This window comes from Leguminivora glycinivorella, chromosome 21 (genome assembly GCF_023078275.1).
Source record: "Leguminivora glycinivorella isolate SPB_JAAS2020 chromosome 21, LegGlyc_1.1, whole genome shotgun sequence".
NCBI classification, from domain to species: Eukaryota; Metazoa; Arthropoda; class Insecta; order Lepidoptera; family Tortricidae; genus Leguminivora; species Leguminivora glycinivorella.
The window spans coordinates 1,350,500-1,367,809 of NC_062991.1; the positions used below are offsets into that span (position 1 = coordinate 1,350,500).

The 17,310-nt window shown below is 39.4% G+C and overlaps 2 protein-coding genes across 2 annotated transcripts in view; one reads left to right on the forward strand and one right to left on the reverse strand.

The window, feature by feature from the left end:
* Positions 1–17,310, forward strand: part of LOC125237379 (calcium-dependent secretion activator) — a 109,104-nt gene that overhangs the window by 35,879 nt on the left and 55,915 nt on the right.
* On the reverse strand, positions 11,479–13,843 carry LOC125237378. Its single transcript, XM_048144392.1, has 4 exons — positions 13,641–13,843; positions 13,368–13,440; positions 12,954–13,037; positions 11,479–11,756 (listed from the first exon to the last, which is right to left on the reverse strand). The coding sequence occupies exons 1-4, from the start codon at positions 13,747–13,749 to the stop codon at positions 11,495–11,497; spliced, it is 528 nt and encodes a 175-aa protein (XP_048000349.1). The 5' UTR covers positions 13,750–13,843; the 3' UTR covers positions 11,479–11,494.

Consider the following 17,310-nt stretch of genomic DNA (forward strand, 5'->3'; position numbering starts at 1 on the left):
TTGTCCTTCTCGGCTTTCACGAGATTCTCATCATGGGGGATGGTGATGTCGACGAGCACGGCCCGGCGTTGCGATCGATCTATTATGACAATGTCAGGCTTATTGGCTACAATAGTCCTGTCAGTGATAATAGATCGATCCCAATAGAGCGTGGCACGACCATTTTCGAGAACTGGCGCAGGTATGTACTTGTAGTACGGTACTTCGCGTTCCACAAGGCCGTATTGAAGAGCAAGCTGCTGGTGAATGATCCTGGCTACGAGATTATGCCTGTGCAAGTACTCACCGTTAGCTAGATGAGAGCAACCGGAAATGATATGCCTGAGTGACTCTCCGGGACGGCGGCATGCCCGACAAATGTCGACCGTACCGTCCTTCAGGATATATTTCCGGTAGTTGTTCGTCATCATAACTTCGTCGGCAATTGCACAGGCAAAACCCTCGGTTTCTCCGAAGAGGTCCCCGAATCGTAACCAGTTCACCGATGCGAGCAGGTCTACATCGGGTCCCGTGAGGGCCTTGTAGAACCGCCCGTGTAACTGCTTGCTCTCCCATACCGCCCTGCGGTCCGCAGTACTTAGTACCACAGGTTTGCGCCAGTTCTCTTTCGCCAAGGAGAGCGGCGTGAGGTTTCCGTCCACTGCCACCACATCACGATGCATCCCGCACTCGTTGTTAAGGAAGTAATTCCTGAGATTGTACACCTCACGGTTGTGGAGATTTTTGGCGTTTAGGAAGCCTCGACCTCCGCACTTCCGTGGGATGTACAATCTCATAACAGACGAGCGCGGGTGTAACATGCGGTGTGTGGTAAGCAGTGAGCGGACCCTCCGGTCCAGGGCGTCCAGCTCAGTCTGGGTCCACCTTAGTATGCCAAAGGAGTATGTGAGTAGAGGCATTACCCAGGCGTTAAAGGCGCGCACTTTGTTGCCTCCTGACAAAAGACTGTTAAGGACTTTTGTGAGCCGACTGAAAAAGCGCTCCTTCACCGACCGTCTAATGCCAACATCCTCAATACCCAACGACTGTGACATACCAAGGTACTTATAGGTTTCTGATTCAGAGATAGATCTGAACGACATCGTCTCAGAAAGTTGTAAATTTTCTGAATTTACAACCTCCCCCGCTGTACATGCATAACCGCACACTTATCGACACCAAACTCCATTCTGATGGCGGTACTGAAGACTTCTGTGGTGTTCAATAGCACCATCAGGTCTTGGGTGTTCGGTGCAAATAGTTTGAGATCGTCCATGTACAGAAGGTGAGAGATGACTTCACCCTCTCTCCGAAGCCGGCAACCTAGCCCAGAATCCTTCAGCAGCGTGCTGAGGGGATTCAGAGCTAGGCAGAACCATAATGGACTCAAACTGTCACCCTGGAATATTCCTCGCTCAATCCTTATGAAGTCCTGCGGGCCAGGGGGTCATCCCTGCCTCCTGGTTGACGAAGGACTGTGGTCCACTGCCTCATACATGCAGCCAGGAAGGATATTAAAGCTGCATCAAGTTTATACAGCTCCAATACCCTTCCCAGCCATGAATGAGGCACCGAATCATAGGCCTTCTTGTAGTCAATCCAAGCGGCCGAGATGGCCCCCTTGTTCCGCCGAACTTGTTGGCAAATGGTCATGTCTATGAGGAGGAGCTCTTTAGTACCACGGGACCCAACCTTACATCCATTTTGAGCGGGAGCCAGAATGTTGTTAGCGACAATATGCGCGTTAATTTTTGCTCTCAAAATGGATGTAAGGAGCTTGTAGAGTGTAGGCAAGCATGTAATGGGTCTGTAGTTTTTTGCTTCCGTGGTACTACCGGACTTATAGAGCAGGAAAGTAACACCAGTTGTTAGGGAAGGTGGAAGAGAACCAAGATCGAGGGCTTGTTGAAATTGCGTTGCCAAACGCGAGTGCGAGCATCGAAACCATTTTAGCCAGAAGTTGTGCAATCCGTCCGGTCCAGGACTTTTCCAGTTCTGGGCCGTACGGGTAGCACAACTTACGTCGTCGGGGCTGATGGTGATAGCCCCCATAGGTTCGATGTTCTCGCACTCGCGTTCGACAACGGTCATCCACTCACCCTCCGTGTGTTCGACGGGCACCGACCAGATGCTACGCCAGAAATCAGACATGGCAGTAGCATCCGGCAGCCGCACGTCAGACACACGAGGGTCGGTTTCCTCCCACCTTCGGTATACTTTCCTTTGGTCGCTTTGAAAAAGACGATTCTGCTGGAATCGGTCCACACGCTTTCTGTAGCGGCGAATACGGTTTGCCCATGCATAGACTTTCTGCTTCAGGAAGTCGATGCGCTCTGTGACATTGGCCAAATAGTCGCGGGGTCTGATGTCCGTCCCCGCGAACGCCTGGTTCACAAAGCGCATTACTCGGGGGCGATTATTACCCCTCTGAAGCAGATCAGCTTTGCAATGAGAGTCCTAAATGAGTTGATACGACGCTCGATCCGTACTTGCCATGCAGGGACACCTCCGACGGTCCTAGTTGCACGGTCAGCGTCCGGAAACTTGACTCGAGCAACACGGCACGCCGCGATGGCTCCGCAGTACATGATCGAGTGTGTATCATCTAGATCTTTACTAGTCCGTATAAATGGCTCTAGTAAAGCGTTTAAGGCTCCCATTAACGCTAGATTGCGTCTATTCATGGGCAGACGTGGTAATCGTGGCCTAGGATTGTTTGTGGAGCGATACTGCGTAATCGCCTCTTCCAAAGACCTCCTCAGTTGCTCATTAGCAGGCTCACTCACGCTCTGACTCGCGAAGTCCCCGCCGTCGTTACCGGAATCAACCCGCGGCGCCTCCGGTGCCAGGTCGGGTTCGGGCACCGGGTCCTGCGACATGGCGGGCAAATCCCGCCCCGAGGCGGGGTCCGCGCGAGCAGCGAGAGCCTCCTGGCGAAGCCGATCAAGTGTGGCGTCATCCAACCGCTTTGACCGCTGAATGACGCGCACCTGATCCGATAGACGCTGCTCCGATACGGTGGTGGATGGCTCGAGTGCCTGGAACAGAGGCAGCATTCTAGAACGGTACGCGGATAGCCGGGTTCCCCCCTCTGTGGCCCCGTAATAGGCGCGCATGACATTCTCGTTTATTTCTCGAGTCCATGTCATGCGACGCACTACACCACCGGCAGCGGGAGCCGTGGGCGGGGCAGGATGTCCCGCAGGCCCCAAGCGTGCCGGCAGCGGTGGCCGCCCACGTCGCGCAGGTGGTGGCGGCGGCGGCGGCGGCCCGCTCTCGTCGCTGGACCCGTCGGTGTCGGGCGCCGTGGCGAACTCATCGCCCGACGACGATGCGGACGGGGAGCTGGACGAGGCGGGCGGGGATGGTGGGCGTGCGTTTCTTTGTGCCGCTTTGGTGCGTGACCTTGTTATCATTTTCACAAATTTCACAATGCACTTATCGCCGTTTGACAGTTCATGTTGATATCCGTGTATTTTGATAATTGTACCGTTGCATGTTCATTGTTGTACATGATTTAATGTAGCGTAAGAAATACACAAAAACTGAACCAAAAAAACCAAGAACGGCGATAAAAATACTATAAAATAAATAAAATTGTGAAAATTTATCCAAAGACACGTCCGTCAGTGTCAGCGGTTTTTTTTTTTTTTTTTTTTATTTTTTTTATTATTATTATTATTATATTACGAAACGCGAGATAAAAAATAATGAAAATGAAAATTTTAATGTACGGGTCAGCTTGCATTATTCGATGAGGTGAGGTAAAGGTACCTACTACCCGCTATGCAGTGGAGTTCGTCTAGTAATACAGAAATATACTTATTCTAATAACGTTTACACATGTAGGTATATCACGACCCAGTACAGAAAATTGTAAAAGTCCTATAATATAGTTTATTTTGATTGTAAAATAAAATTGCATGTGACATATTGCAAAAAAAATGTCTTAATCACGTTCTCCTCTCCTAAAGCAGTTCTGCATGCATAGGCTTGAAGATTTTTTAGTTTACTAGCAGAATTTAGTTACTTCCTTTGGGCCCCCTTAAATCGTCCTTACGCGCCACTGTTTTTTATTACACCTGCATCCGACAATTTCGAGGCATGTTTCTGCAGCAACAGGCAACGTTGCGGGCAAGTAGGCTCCCAAATCCCAATTGTTACAGACTTTCGTCCAGCCACAAGTAGCAAATAATGGCAAATTTTGAATTGGGTTTAGTTGACCCCATAAATGGACACCTTGATATACCTATAACCCTTACAAAAATGGTGCAAGGCAGCTTTTGTCGGTAAAATGCTGTTAATTTGGCGGTCTTTTTTGGTTAATAACTATTTTCGGCACTCGTTAACCAAAGTACAGGACGCAGATCTGGAATAATAAATATGTCAAGTAAGAATTATCCATAAATTATGCAAATCATATAGATAACTACTATTTCACAAGATGTATTAGGATCAGATGTATATATCTGACCTATCATATCAATCGATCATTTCATGTAATATAAATAGTTAAATTCAGACTATATAGGAGTATGTTGTTTAATTTGAAGTACTCTAAATAACTACATTTTTTGAGAGCTTTGAGTACCTTTACCTCACCTCATCGAATCATACAAGCTGACCCGTACCGTACATCAAGATCACTATCTCGCGTTTCGTAATATATTTATATAACAAACTATATATTTTTATAAACTACATAAATGTGGCTTTTCATTCATATTTATTGCTTTTAGATATATATTGTGTAGAAAGAACAAAATAGGATAATGTTAAAAAAAATTATCACATTTTTAATATTTTTTAAAAATTTTGTATTTTTTTTTATTTTAAGTACATTAATCACTAAAATAGCCATAAACTACAATGGTTACGGCTTTCGTGTGTTAAAAATAGTGATTATACCTGAAATCATTGACAAAACTTATTGAAATGAGCATTCAAATCACCCTATCGGGCGATGTAAATTATTTTTTATCACTCGTCCTATAATATATTTCTATAACAAATTATACATTTTCTAAAACTAGATAAATGTAGCTATTAAATAATATTTTTTATTTAGAAAAAACCATTACAGTTTTCATAAAATGTGCAATAATATGTATAAAAAAAAATCTTGTTTTCAGATTTTCCCATTTTATTTTGTATTTTTGTTCTAAAATACATTTTTTTTGTTCCAAAAATGAATTCCTCGTCCTTCATTTATCCGAAAATGATATATCGCATGCCCTATTTTGTATAGTTTTAGAGAAATATGGTTTCAAAGGAAGCGCGGAGGCGCCAGCCTTCCCCCCCTCCTCCCTCCTAAATTAAGGGGGGCTCTCGATGCCTCCCGATCTTTATCTACTCAGGGCCACCCAATGAAAAACTGTGCCAAGTCTCAGTGCTTAATCATAAAATGCAGGGTTCCCATACAAGACATAGCAATAGCGTCCCCAGTATTTATACAACCAGCAACAAATATATGCAGCTAAACAGCAAACATAGGTACATTATTAGGTACACGACTTTAACCAACCAGCCATATTTTTTTTTAAATTATTTATTCAAAAAAATTTAACCGTTGATGTTAATTACACTTTCCGCCAGACTATACACCGTGTTTTTTTTTTTGTTTTTCGTTAAATTCGACAGGTAGCTATAGGTTCATTATCAGGAACCACCCTGTATATCATACATACATACAATCACGCCTGTATCCCATAAAGGGGTAGGCAGAACACATGAAACTACTAAAGCTTCAGTGCCACTCTTGGCAAATAAGGGGTCGAAAGAAAACGAAACTGTGACATTGCAGTGACAGGTCGCCAGCCTCTCGCCTACGCCACAACTTAACCCATATCCCATAGTCGCCTTCTACGACACCCACGGGAGTAAAGGGGGTGGTGAAATTCTTAACCCGTCACCACACAGGCTGTATATCACTTTTAGCTAAATTCGGAAAAAAAAATTTCATCATTTTCATACATTAATAAATGAATTTATTAGTGTGAGAGACCCTTAAGAATAACATTCAAATTAGTGTCAAGTGATTGACGGCACATGTCAAAACAAATAACATTAGGAATTGGTAAAGTTAATAACTCGATAACCGTAAGAGTTAAGACGCTAGTTTCTTAGAGAAATTAATTGCATTTGATCTAAAGAACCTTCCCTTAAAGTTAACGGAATTCAATAAAAACTGGTTGTAGAACAATATGTTGGCAGGAATAGGCACCCTTTCATTACATTTTTTTTTAATACTACGTCGGTGGCAAACAAGCATACGGCCCGCCTGATGTAAAGCGGTCACCGTAACCTATGGACGCCTGTAACTCAAACAGTGTCACATGCGCGTTGCCACCCCATTAGAAACTTGTACATTCCCTTTTGCTGTGTTAAGTACACATTACTGTTTACATTACATTACTGTTTTCTTATAATTTTGTATGAATATTTTACTTTTTAGGCACTTCAAAAGTCATATTAACCCCCGACGCAAAAACGAAGGGGTGTTATTAAGTTTGACGTGTCTGTCTGTCTGTGTGTGTGTCTGTCTGTGGCATCGTAGCTCTCGAATGGAAGAACCGATTTTGATTTAGTTTTTTTTGTCTGAAAGCTGAGTTAGTCGGGAGTATTCTTAGCCATGTTTCATGAAAATCGGTCCACTAGGTCGCGGTCGGGGGTTTTTTCAAAATTTTAATTTTGTGGTTATTGAAATAAAACTATGGAAACGGATTAAATCGCGTATAATGAATTTAAAATATATCCCGACGTTTCGAACTCTTTACAGCGTTCGTGGTCAACGGGTGACTGAGGAAAAATTAAAATGTGCAAAAGCTACCCACTTACAAGAAATATTAACGAACCATGACCACAAATAATATAGATTTCTAAGGCAGGTTCACACACTATTAATAAAGACAGTTATACAATATTCAAAAAAAATTTTTACTTTTTTTTTATTCGTAAAATTTTTCCTCAGTTACCCGTTGACCACGAACGCTGTAAAGAGTTCGAAACGTCGGGATGTATTTTAAATTCATTATACGCGATTTAATCCGTTTCCATAGTTTTATTTCATGAGTAACTATCGCGGTAACCGAAGACAATATTTGTGGTTATTATTGATGACGTACTGTACATGGGTTTTCCTAATTGTATGTAACCTTTAATCATAGATAGATAGAATACTCTTTATTGGCACACCTCAGCAAAAGATACAGTGGAGGCGGTCTTATCGCTAAAGAGCGATCTCTACCAGACAACCTAAAAGAAAACAAAACACAAGAACAGAAGAAGTAATTGAAAACAGAATACTGATTTATGCTATTATAATATTAGCTAAAAATTGGTGATTATTACACTCTTCGTTCGTCGCGACATCTATTGACAAGTAGCAGTACTACTGATAATTTACGCTATTTGACGCGTGATTGTCGCTAGATGTCACTTAACTATGCCTATACAAATAACTCGGATTTACTGATGTATGCAGTTAACAACTTTTCCCTTTCTTATTCCTCTATGCCTTTTAATAGATAAATATTTTATGTATTTTTTAGGGATGTTACGAATATTTGCATTCGCATTCGCGTATGCGAAAGATTCGTATTCTTTTAAACATTTGCATTGACATTCGCATTCGCTTCAAACGATGCGAATGTTTAGCGAATGCGAATATGTGCAAGTCGCAGCTTGTTCCTCGCCCGCGCCGTCCGCTCCAATTGCTACTTGTCGACTGTCGACTCGCGCATGCGCAGATAGCTCAAATTCGTACGGTGTAAAATTAAAGATTAAAGGAAGAAAGAATTAAAGATTTGCGTTTTTTACTTTTTTTATGATATTCAGCGATATTCGCATTCGCACATTCGCATTCTGAATATTTGCATTCGCATTCGCGAATGTGACACATGCGACATTCGTGACATCCCTAGTATTTTTGTTCAACAAAAATTTACTACGCAGATTCACACAGTTATTCGTAAAAAAGGCGTATATTCTAAAACCCTTAGGCACAGCCTTAGGTATTATTCTAGCTATGTTTACCCAGAATATGTTATGGTTATGCAAATATAGTCATTTGAATGTTTAGGAGAACGCCCGTTTAATCCCACTGCCACAGATAACTTATGCTAGATGAAACATACTGTAGGTTTTTTAAGACAATCTGTCTAGTCATCTGCAATGGTGTTACTCTTCAAAGGCCACATAATTGTGTCGTTTCCAAGGAAAAATACGCTAATTCTTGCCATATGGACGATTTGAAAAGTTGTTCATGTAAATATATATAAACATCTCATTTCCTTAGATGTTTAAGTAAGTCTAAATTTAAGCTTTTTATGTCAAGAAATATAATGTAAGACTTTTTAAACAATTTCATGTGATGTTGAATAAAACTTTTCTATGTCTATGTCCAATGTTGTATTTTAACTAGACTTCGACACAAAATTTCTGTCTGTGTGATAGTCTTCTGTATATATGACATGTCAGAATTTTCTGCGACCTTCGTTATGTAACATATTATTGCAGACGACTGTACTCATTAGCGCTTTAGGTAGTTGATTATCACAGACAAATATAATTAAAAACTGTACAAACTAAACCCAACATACATTTTTTAACATTAATTGTAAAATTTATGTAATACTTATGTAGATAATTGTGTGTGTTACCATGAATCAAAGACATATATAACTCCGTATAGACGGTTACAGTCTAAGAAAAAAAACCTACCTCAGAACCATATAGAAATGGGTACGGTGACTTAGATGGCGTTACACCTTTGGGGGACGCTCGGCTAGATGGCGCTAATATTCATATTTGACATTTTAACACATATCAAGCTTTAGAATATGGGCCAAATTATCAAAATTGAGGTTGAAAAATTTTAAGCCTGTGTCAAGAGATGGCAGTCTATGTACAGTGATTACACATTTTACTTTGACAGTCACTCTTTATAAAACTCGATCCTCTTTGCCATGAATAAACTATTGGATCTTGAATCTAACATTTTTAAGCCTTCAAAGTTCGGTAATGATTATACACTAAGCAGAATTATTACACACAAGAAATTCATGTCGCACCTGTCCGAACAGATCGTTCTAGCGAAAAAACTCGTATGCTGCCTCGGCCGAGGCACGTCTGTATTAGCTGTTTGCCGCGCATAGAGAATTTCTCGAGACGTGCCTGCGAGGACCCACTTCATAGTGCGCCGTCTAGTGGAGGTCATCTACGCACAATTTAGATGAGGGAGATTTCTAGAATGTTTTTATTATTACTCTCGACGGTACCTCCTTCAAGGAAAATAGACCTTAGTCTTTTTACAGAAATAATAATAAACAAGACAATAAAGGTTGTTTTGACGACCGGTCTGGCTCAGTCGGTAGTGACCCTGCCTGCTGAGCCGCGGTCCCAGGTTCGAATCCCGGTAAGGGCATTTATTTGTGTGATGAGCACAGATATTTGTTCCTGAGTCATGGATGTTTTCTATGTATATAAGTATGTATTTATCTATTTAAGTATGTATATCGTCGCTTAGCACCCATAGTACAAGCTTTGCTTAGTTTGGGGCTAAGTTGATCTGTGTAAGGTGTCCCCCAATATTTATTTATTTATTTGTTTGTTAGTAAAGTTGGGATGCCTTTCCATTATTCTAGTCACCGGCAATAACATCGCACAATTAAAAATGGAAAAACCTCCGACCGCGACATAGTGGACAGATTTTCATGAAACATGGCTAAGAACACTCCTGACTAACTCAGCTTTCAAACAAAAAAAAAATCTAAATCGGTTCATCCGTTCGGGAGCTACGATGCCACAGACAGACAGACAGACACGTGAAACGTATAACACCCCGTCGTTTTTGCGTCGGGGGTTAAAAAGAAGACACAATTTAATTCTTATTTATGGCGTTCATAGTTATATATTCATTGGAATTCTTACTTTCTAACAATTATACTAAATTTTTTTTTTTTTTTTTTTTGCTTTGGCTTTTACTCCCTGCCAATTAATTATACTAAATTTAAATTGTCATTTCCGCTGGGCGACATTGTCAGACGAACATACACCCTTACTTTATACCTCCTATAAAATTAATTTGTCTGGAACTCTTACAATTAATTGAAGATTTTCTGGCGTCTTGCCAGTACAACTACCTCAATAAGACCGTAGCTGACAAATGCCATATGTTTCTTGATTTACCACAGTAGCCTTAAATATGTTTATTTTTAAGTAAAATACGTATTTAGAAGTGCCAAAATATGTAGACAGACCACAGAACACCCCACTAGAAGCCAAATGCAAGCGATATTGTTCGAGACGCAAATCACCAATCCTTGCGGGGTGAGGCGGGCGCGCACGGTGCTGCCATTGGTCGTTTCAAATAATGGCGCGCCTTTATGATTAGCAGTAGGGATGGGAATGGGACATGTCTATTATAGACAATGGTACCGGTACCAGTACTGTGGTGAATTTGTTTTGCAACAAATTATAATATTATAATTAAATTATAATAAGGCCTAGTTACCCTTCGGGTTGGAAGGTCAGATGGCAGTCGCTTTCATAAAACTAGTGCCTACGCCAAATCTTGGTAGTAGTTTCCAAAGCGGACCCCAGGCTCCCATGAGCCGTGGCGAATGCCGATGCCGGGATAACGCAAGGAGGATGATAATTGTGATAGCATCTCAATAAAAATCATTCTAGTAACTAATAACTAAACTGTGCATTTTTACTTACGTTTACTAAGTTAAATAACCAACTAAATATTCTAAACTAATCAATGAACTAAATACCACTACAGACTCTACAGATTCTAGATAATTATTCACTATTACAAATCTGCTTTCTTTTATATTTCATAAAATGGTAGCACATGGTACGAACGGCAGTACGAAGTTCCCGCAACAGACATAAACTAACATGGCCCCATGCCTAGTCGTTTACGTGAAAGGGATAGCATATCACATTGTTAACTCGGTAAAGAGGGATGGACGCGCCTCGGCGCCGCTCAGCACAACCATATTGACCAGTATAAATGAACTCCGCGGACAATAAACAATATTCAACAAAATAATTAATTTGACTTAACTGTGGAATGTTGTTCCATCTTTTTTACATGTAGAAGTGTTAGAAGACTTGCCACACCACTTTATGCTGTAAGAGACCATTGTTTGCAACCAAAATTGATTATTTAAGATTTTTTCCCGAGCGGACACGGACACTGTTAGCGGGTCGTATACTTGGGCGCTACTGATCGGTGTCGCACGCGTTCAAACTTTTATAAACCTGATTTGTCGTATGCTTGGTGACCGCGAGTCGCCCTGTAAGGGCCATCTTGTTGTATTGATCTGTGAGACAGACAGACGGACAGAGTTGCTATAAGGGTTCCTTTTGTACCTTTTTCATGTTACATTCTCATCAGTTTGGGAAAGATCAAAAGATCCCTTACCCGTTGGTGTAGTGAAAAAACTATATCTAACTTTACAAATAAAGGTGTAGAAAAAACAAAAAAAATGTCTTACCAATAGATTTATTCAACTTCACGACTATGCTCCAACAAATACTTCGTAACTCTCTCAACTTTCCCTTCAACGTCCCTCAAAACCACCTCATCGAGCTCCACAGCTCTCTTGTACAGCTCATATGTCTCTCTCGTAGACTTCTGTAGCTTCCGGACACTGTCGACAAGGTCTGGCAGGTTGGGCTTGGCTTGGAGAAACTCGATGTCTTCGTTGGATAGTATGCTGTAGTTTATACGGACCTTGTCGGATTTCTTTGCCATTTTTAGTTGTCTGGAACGGGGAAAACTTTGATTAATGTCACATGGATGATTGTTATTAGGTGTGACTGGGTGTGGACTGTCAAGACACACCTTGGACACTGGCGATCAAATATATAAAAGAGGTGCGTTCCTAACACACAGTCTAAGCTTGTGTAGTATGACAGTAGTGAAATATGACAGGTTGACTGTTTGCGTTTTTGACAGGCGGTAACTGTGAGGTAACCGAGAGCGGGCGTCACTTTCAGCGGGGAGCGGGAGTGGCCATACCGTATGATACATACAGTCAACCAATTTGAATCCTAGGCCACTCTAGAACCCTCTCTCATTTAAGTCGTGTTCTATTTGCCATAAGAAGTCACATTGACGTTTAATGTGCAAAGGTTCTACAGTGGCCTATGATTCAAATTGGTTGACTGTACATACATACAATCACGCCTGTATCCCATGAAGGGGTAGGCAGAGCACATGAAACTACTCAAGTTTCAGTGCCACTCTTGGCAAATAAGGGGTTGAAAGAAAACGAAACTGTGACATTAAAGTGACAGGTTGCCAGCCTCTCGCCTACGCCACAATTTAACCCATATCCCTCAGTCGCCTTCTACGACACCCACGGGAAGAAAGGGGGTGGTGAAATTCTTAACCCGTCACCACACGGGCACCGTATGATAGTACTCTTTATTATACTGTACAAGATGAGTAGTATCCGGCGGATTGTATTCGGCCCACCAAAGTTTGCCCACCGCTGGTCAAGATAAACATCATATTACACAATACGTTCTTTTTCAGTTCAACAAAACAAATGTAACTTTGTTCCAAATTAATTAATTAAAATTATATGAAATCTGCGAGGCCACCAGTACAAACTAATATCTGTACTGTCTAAAAACAACCCTCGCAAACATTTTCTTAGCAACAGATTGATCAAAACCTGGAACAAATTACCAGAGGACGTGATCTCAGCACTGAGTGTTAACCAGTTTAAGAACCAACTAGATAACTACTTAACAAATTTAAAGAACACATCTTAAGAAAGAATTGTTGGATACAGGCAACAATCAGTTGTTATAACTGCCTGCCTGATTAATAAATAAATAAATAATAATAAATAAATTTCACTATTTTCACTATGGGATAGAAAAACAGCACAAAATAGTTAATCAACCTAGATTTCCAAGAGTTTACAAAATAGCGAGAGAGATGTACTTACAACTCAGCATCATGTAAGATTCCTCGTCTGTTCTGAACCTCTTTCTTCCACTGATCTTTCTCACTTCGCAGTTGTGTGTAGTACCTTTAAATATAACATGTTATCCATTTCATTTCCCTTTTGGTGTATAACCATTTTTTTTTTAACATTAGAAAGATAGAAAATGACACAGTTGCATGCACCATGATCACAGAAAACTAACATTGAATAATTCAAAACTTATAAAACAATACTGCTATAATTATGTTCCTGTGTTTGTTCATAATCAGACCATTTACAAATGTGGTTCTGATTAGATACCATTTCCAAACATACGAGATTCTTTAGGCTGAGATCAGTCTCAATTGAGCTTCAAGTGATTTGACCAACTATCTATATGTTTAAAAAATTGTCTAAAATAGAACTGTAACTTACTGGTTTAGGTATTCCTCATCCGCATCTTCATCGTTAGTGTCGTCGGCGATAATATTCATAGACGGTTCAGGCACTAAAACAAAATAAACCTCAAAACAACATTTATAATCACAACCACTTTTGTCACTGAAAAATGTGGCATTTCATCACGTTACACTAGTAAAGACTGAACAAATATATCTTGTATTTATAGTAAATTAAATCGTAGAAGCTTATATAGTAAAACAAACAAATAATATAGTTAAATTATTGTTTTAAATTCATCGTCAATACCGATACTTCGACGCTCGAAAAAGCTAGACCGACGCCGCCGCTGTGGCGGTGAATCCGCAGAATTTTCTGCGTTACAGTTCTCCACATTATTTTCTGTTAATTCATTCATAATGGTATGTTTATTTCACCAATTAAAACAATTACTCCTTTATCTAAACAATATTCGTTGTCGTTTTGAAGTTCAAACAATGCTTGACAATAATGATATTAATGACAGTTGTAATAACGGGTGTTGCCAGCGACATAAAAATATTTACCCCAAAGTTGTTTTGCTTGAAGATTAGTGTATAAATATTAATTGATGATTAAGTATTACTTTTACAATCATTTATGTTTGAATAATTATATGAATCAAATATATTTATTTGAATTATAATTATTTATATTTTCTGTAACGAATATCCCAAAACTGGAAATATTGTGTTGATCTTAGTCTCAGAATAAAGGTCTATTGTAAAAAAAAATACAGATACCACAGATAAAGTACAAAACGAATTGGTACAAAATACATTGACTTTTTCAGTAGAAGAAGGCGGCAAATATAAACATGGCTTTTCCTACGAATAAAGTGTTTGGGCTTATCATTAGCTTTATATAGCATCCTGCCCAAGCAGCGTGTTATCAAATAAAAACAATCGTGTTTTAATATTTTAACACGCAGATTCAAATAGGTATTAAAATGTACATGTATTTTCCAGTACTTAAATGCTATGACCTTCATTTGTAAGCAGACATAAAACGATTAACAACAAACACGCAGACTGATTGTGTTGAAATTATATGAACAACGTTAGATAGGTATATTTTCATAAACATACATACATACACAGTGTGTATTACACACACTTTAGACTAGCTTCGAAAAGTTTTATCATATTATATGTAGGTAAATATGAGTTTCGTGATGATGAAACTGAGCCAACCGTACAACCGTAGTTTAATTAATTATTTGAATATGTCTCACGAAAGTTTAACGTGTATGAAACTGAGCATTTTTTTTTTGCCACTTTTATGAAATGTGACATGTAAAAAAAAATATGCTATTTCTACTCAGAATCACTAGCTTTTTCAATCCTAGTAGTAAAAAAATTGTCCCATACTATTTTTTTTTGTTTTGTTACCATTTTCCGTACATGTTGTGTGGGGTAACAAAAGAGGAAAGTAACAAAAATGTATGGAAGACGAGAAGAAAGTGTCCCAGAATTTCTGGGACACTTTATGCCTCGCCTCTGCTTCACTTTATGATTCTGAGTACAATTGACCTAAAATTCTCTAAAAAAATCAAAATGAAAAAAAAAATGCTCAAAAAAGAAATGCTCACTGATGAATGATGACAGATGAAGGACGCGGTATCTCAAATGTGTCTCAAATGATTCTTGTCGAACGTTTTGTGTCTCGCAGTGCAGCGCCATCTGATTTAAACTTCGTCAAGTCTTTACAAATGGCGTAATAAGATGGCCTTTGTACTCTCACATTTAAACAAAATGAATTTGTTTTAATCATTAAAGTATAGCACGTACGAGGTATATATATATGACCCGTCCTCAAGGGGCAAGGCGGCAAGGACACGGCTCGGAATTGGCTGATTTATAACAATAACGACCTCTACGAAATGTCATATTGTAAGCTTTAGGTTTTGTGAGAAGTTATTATATTATCCGTTATTTTACTTCGGACTTACGACCCTGGTCCTACCAAGTTATAAAGTTATAACTAAACTCTGTCAAGGGGATTTCGCCACCAGCAAGGCGGGAATGTTTACATGTATTTCCCATAGATTTTTTTCTAATGTCAAACTTTTGAATTCGCGCCTTTTTCTAAGGAGGCGTTTTTTCTTGACAGGCTACATAAGTTGATAACGATTATGTAGATGATGGTCAACCAAATTTTGGCACTAAAAAAAGGCGGAAAATTTGAAAAATGTAGAGCTCGTCACCGGCTAGTTTATCAGCTTCCTTTTAAGAACTGTCAAAACAATTTGCTAATATGGAATTACTGTGAAATACTGAGGAGTGACGTCACGGTCAATTCATTTACTTTATATATTTCTCTTTGACTATTAAATAGAAATTATGTTGAAACATAACTACTGTCCGTATATTCCTTCTAATTAGAAGGTGCTTTATTTTATTGTCTTCATGAAACGCCTGCCTTCCTAAACCTTGTCGGTGGCGGAATCATCAACAAGCCAAAACGCCTAAAAATTTTAAATTACTTCCAAAGAAAATCTTAATTTCGCGCCATTTATTAGTGCAAAGATTTGGTTGACCGTCTATTAAATTATGATAGCCTCGCCCGGTAGGGATTCGTAAAAATAAGGGATGGACGTACGGCCTAGAAAGTGACGACAAACAGACATTAAACGCAGACGAAAAACTCAACCATCATAAGCAAAGGCTCTTGACACATAGACAATACTCTTAATGGCTAAGGACTGTATCGTTAAGTATAAGGACAAAACAAACCTCGTCTAAATGTTGACATGTGCATAATTTTGTATTATTATGTTCCGAGAGTATGATCTGAAGGTATTGGTAAGCACTATTTGATATAAGAAGGTCTGATATTTTTTTTATTTTAGGGACTTTATGGTACTTTCATTAAGGTCTAGCAAATAAATTTCGAACAACCCCTATCTGGCTTAATTTGAGAATATTTCAATGACTCTTTGTACGATTTCAACAAACAAAGGTTAATATGCTGCCAAAATATATTCTTTAAGAGTCCTCTTCATGGTTTTCCAATTGGGTACTTGTAGAATAAATGCGGTGAATTTATATAAATTAATAAAACGCAATTTTGAGCAACGTTCCGGATTGCCGTAAATTTTTGATGCGAGCAGGATGAGAGAAACAGATAAAAAAATTAGCCATAGGCCAAAGTCTAATTGACATTCATGGTGTTTGAACAGTGCCTAAACCCATCCTAAACCAGATCGATATAAACAGTGTATGATATAGCAGGGGGAAATTAGCTAAAATTACGGCATAATTAATGGAAGGTTTTTTTAAATTGAAATATGTACGTTATAGACCGAAGTTATTTTTCATCAACCCTCCCCACTCCTCCCTCCTCTGCGTCACCCCTCTACCCTCCCTTAAAGTGCCGAAAATGCGGTTTTTCTCGATTTCTGACAAAACTGTTGAAGATACAGAAAAAGTGTGTAGGAACGAAGTAATCCTTAATAAATTTACTACAAATCATTCATTAACACTTTGGTTCTAGCACTTATAGTTTACGCGTGATCCGTCACGAAAGTTGGTCCTTTGCTGCAATCTTCTTTAGTGAATGTTAAGTTTTCGCCCAAAATGCATACGAAATCGTCGAAATTTGTTTGATATAACTAAAATAATGTAACTCATGACTAAAATAAAATTAAGGGGGAAAAATCACTACCATGGGTGGAATTTGCATTATGTCTTGGAATTCCAGTAACTATTTAAGACGTAATATTTTCACGGTAGTAGTCGCTAGGAGTACCATTGATCTATATAGTGTATCTATGACTGGGGATGAGCTTTTGGTAGCTGTTGGTAGAGCCCTGGAGTATCAATCCAGTAGCCGTGAGTTCAAGTCCCACCCATGGTAGTGATTTTTCCCCCTGAAATTCATTTTCAGTTTATAATATTTTAGTAATATCAAACAGATTTCGTAAGCAATTTGGGAGAAA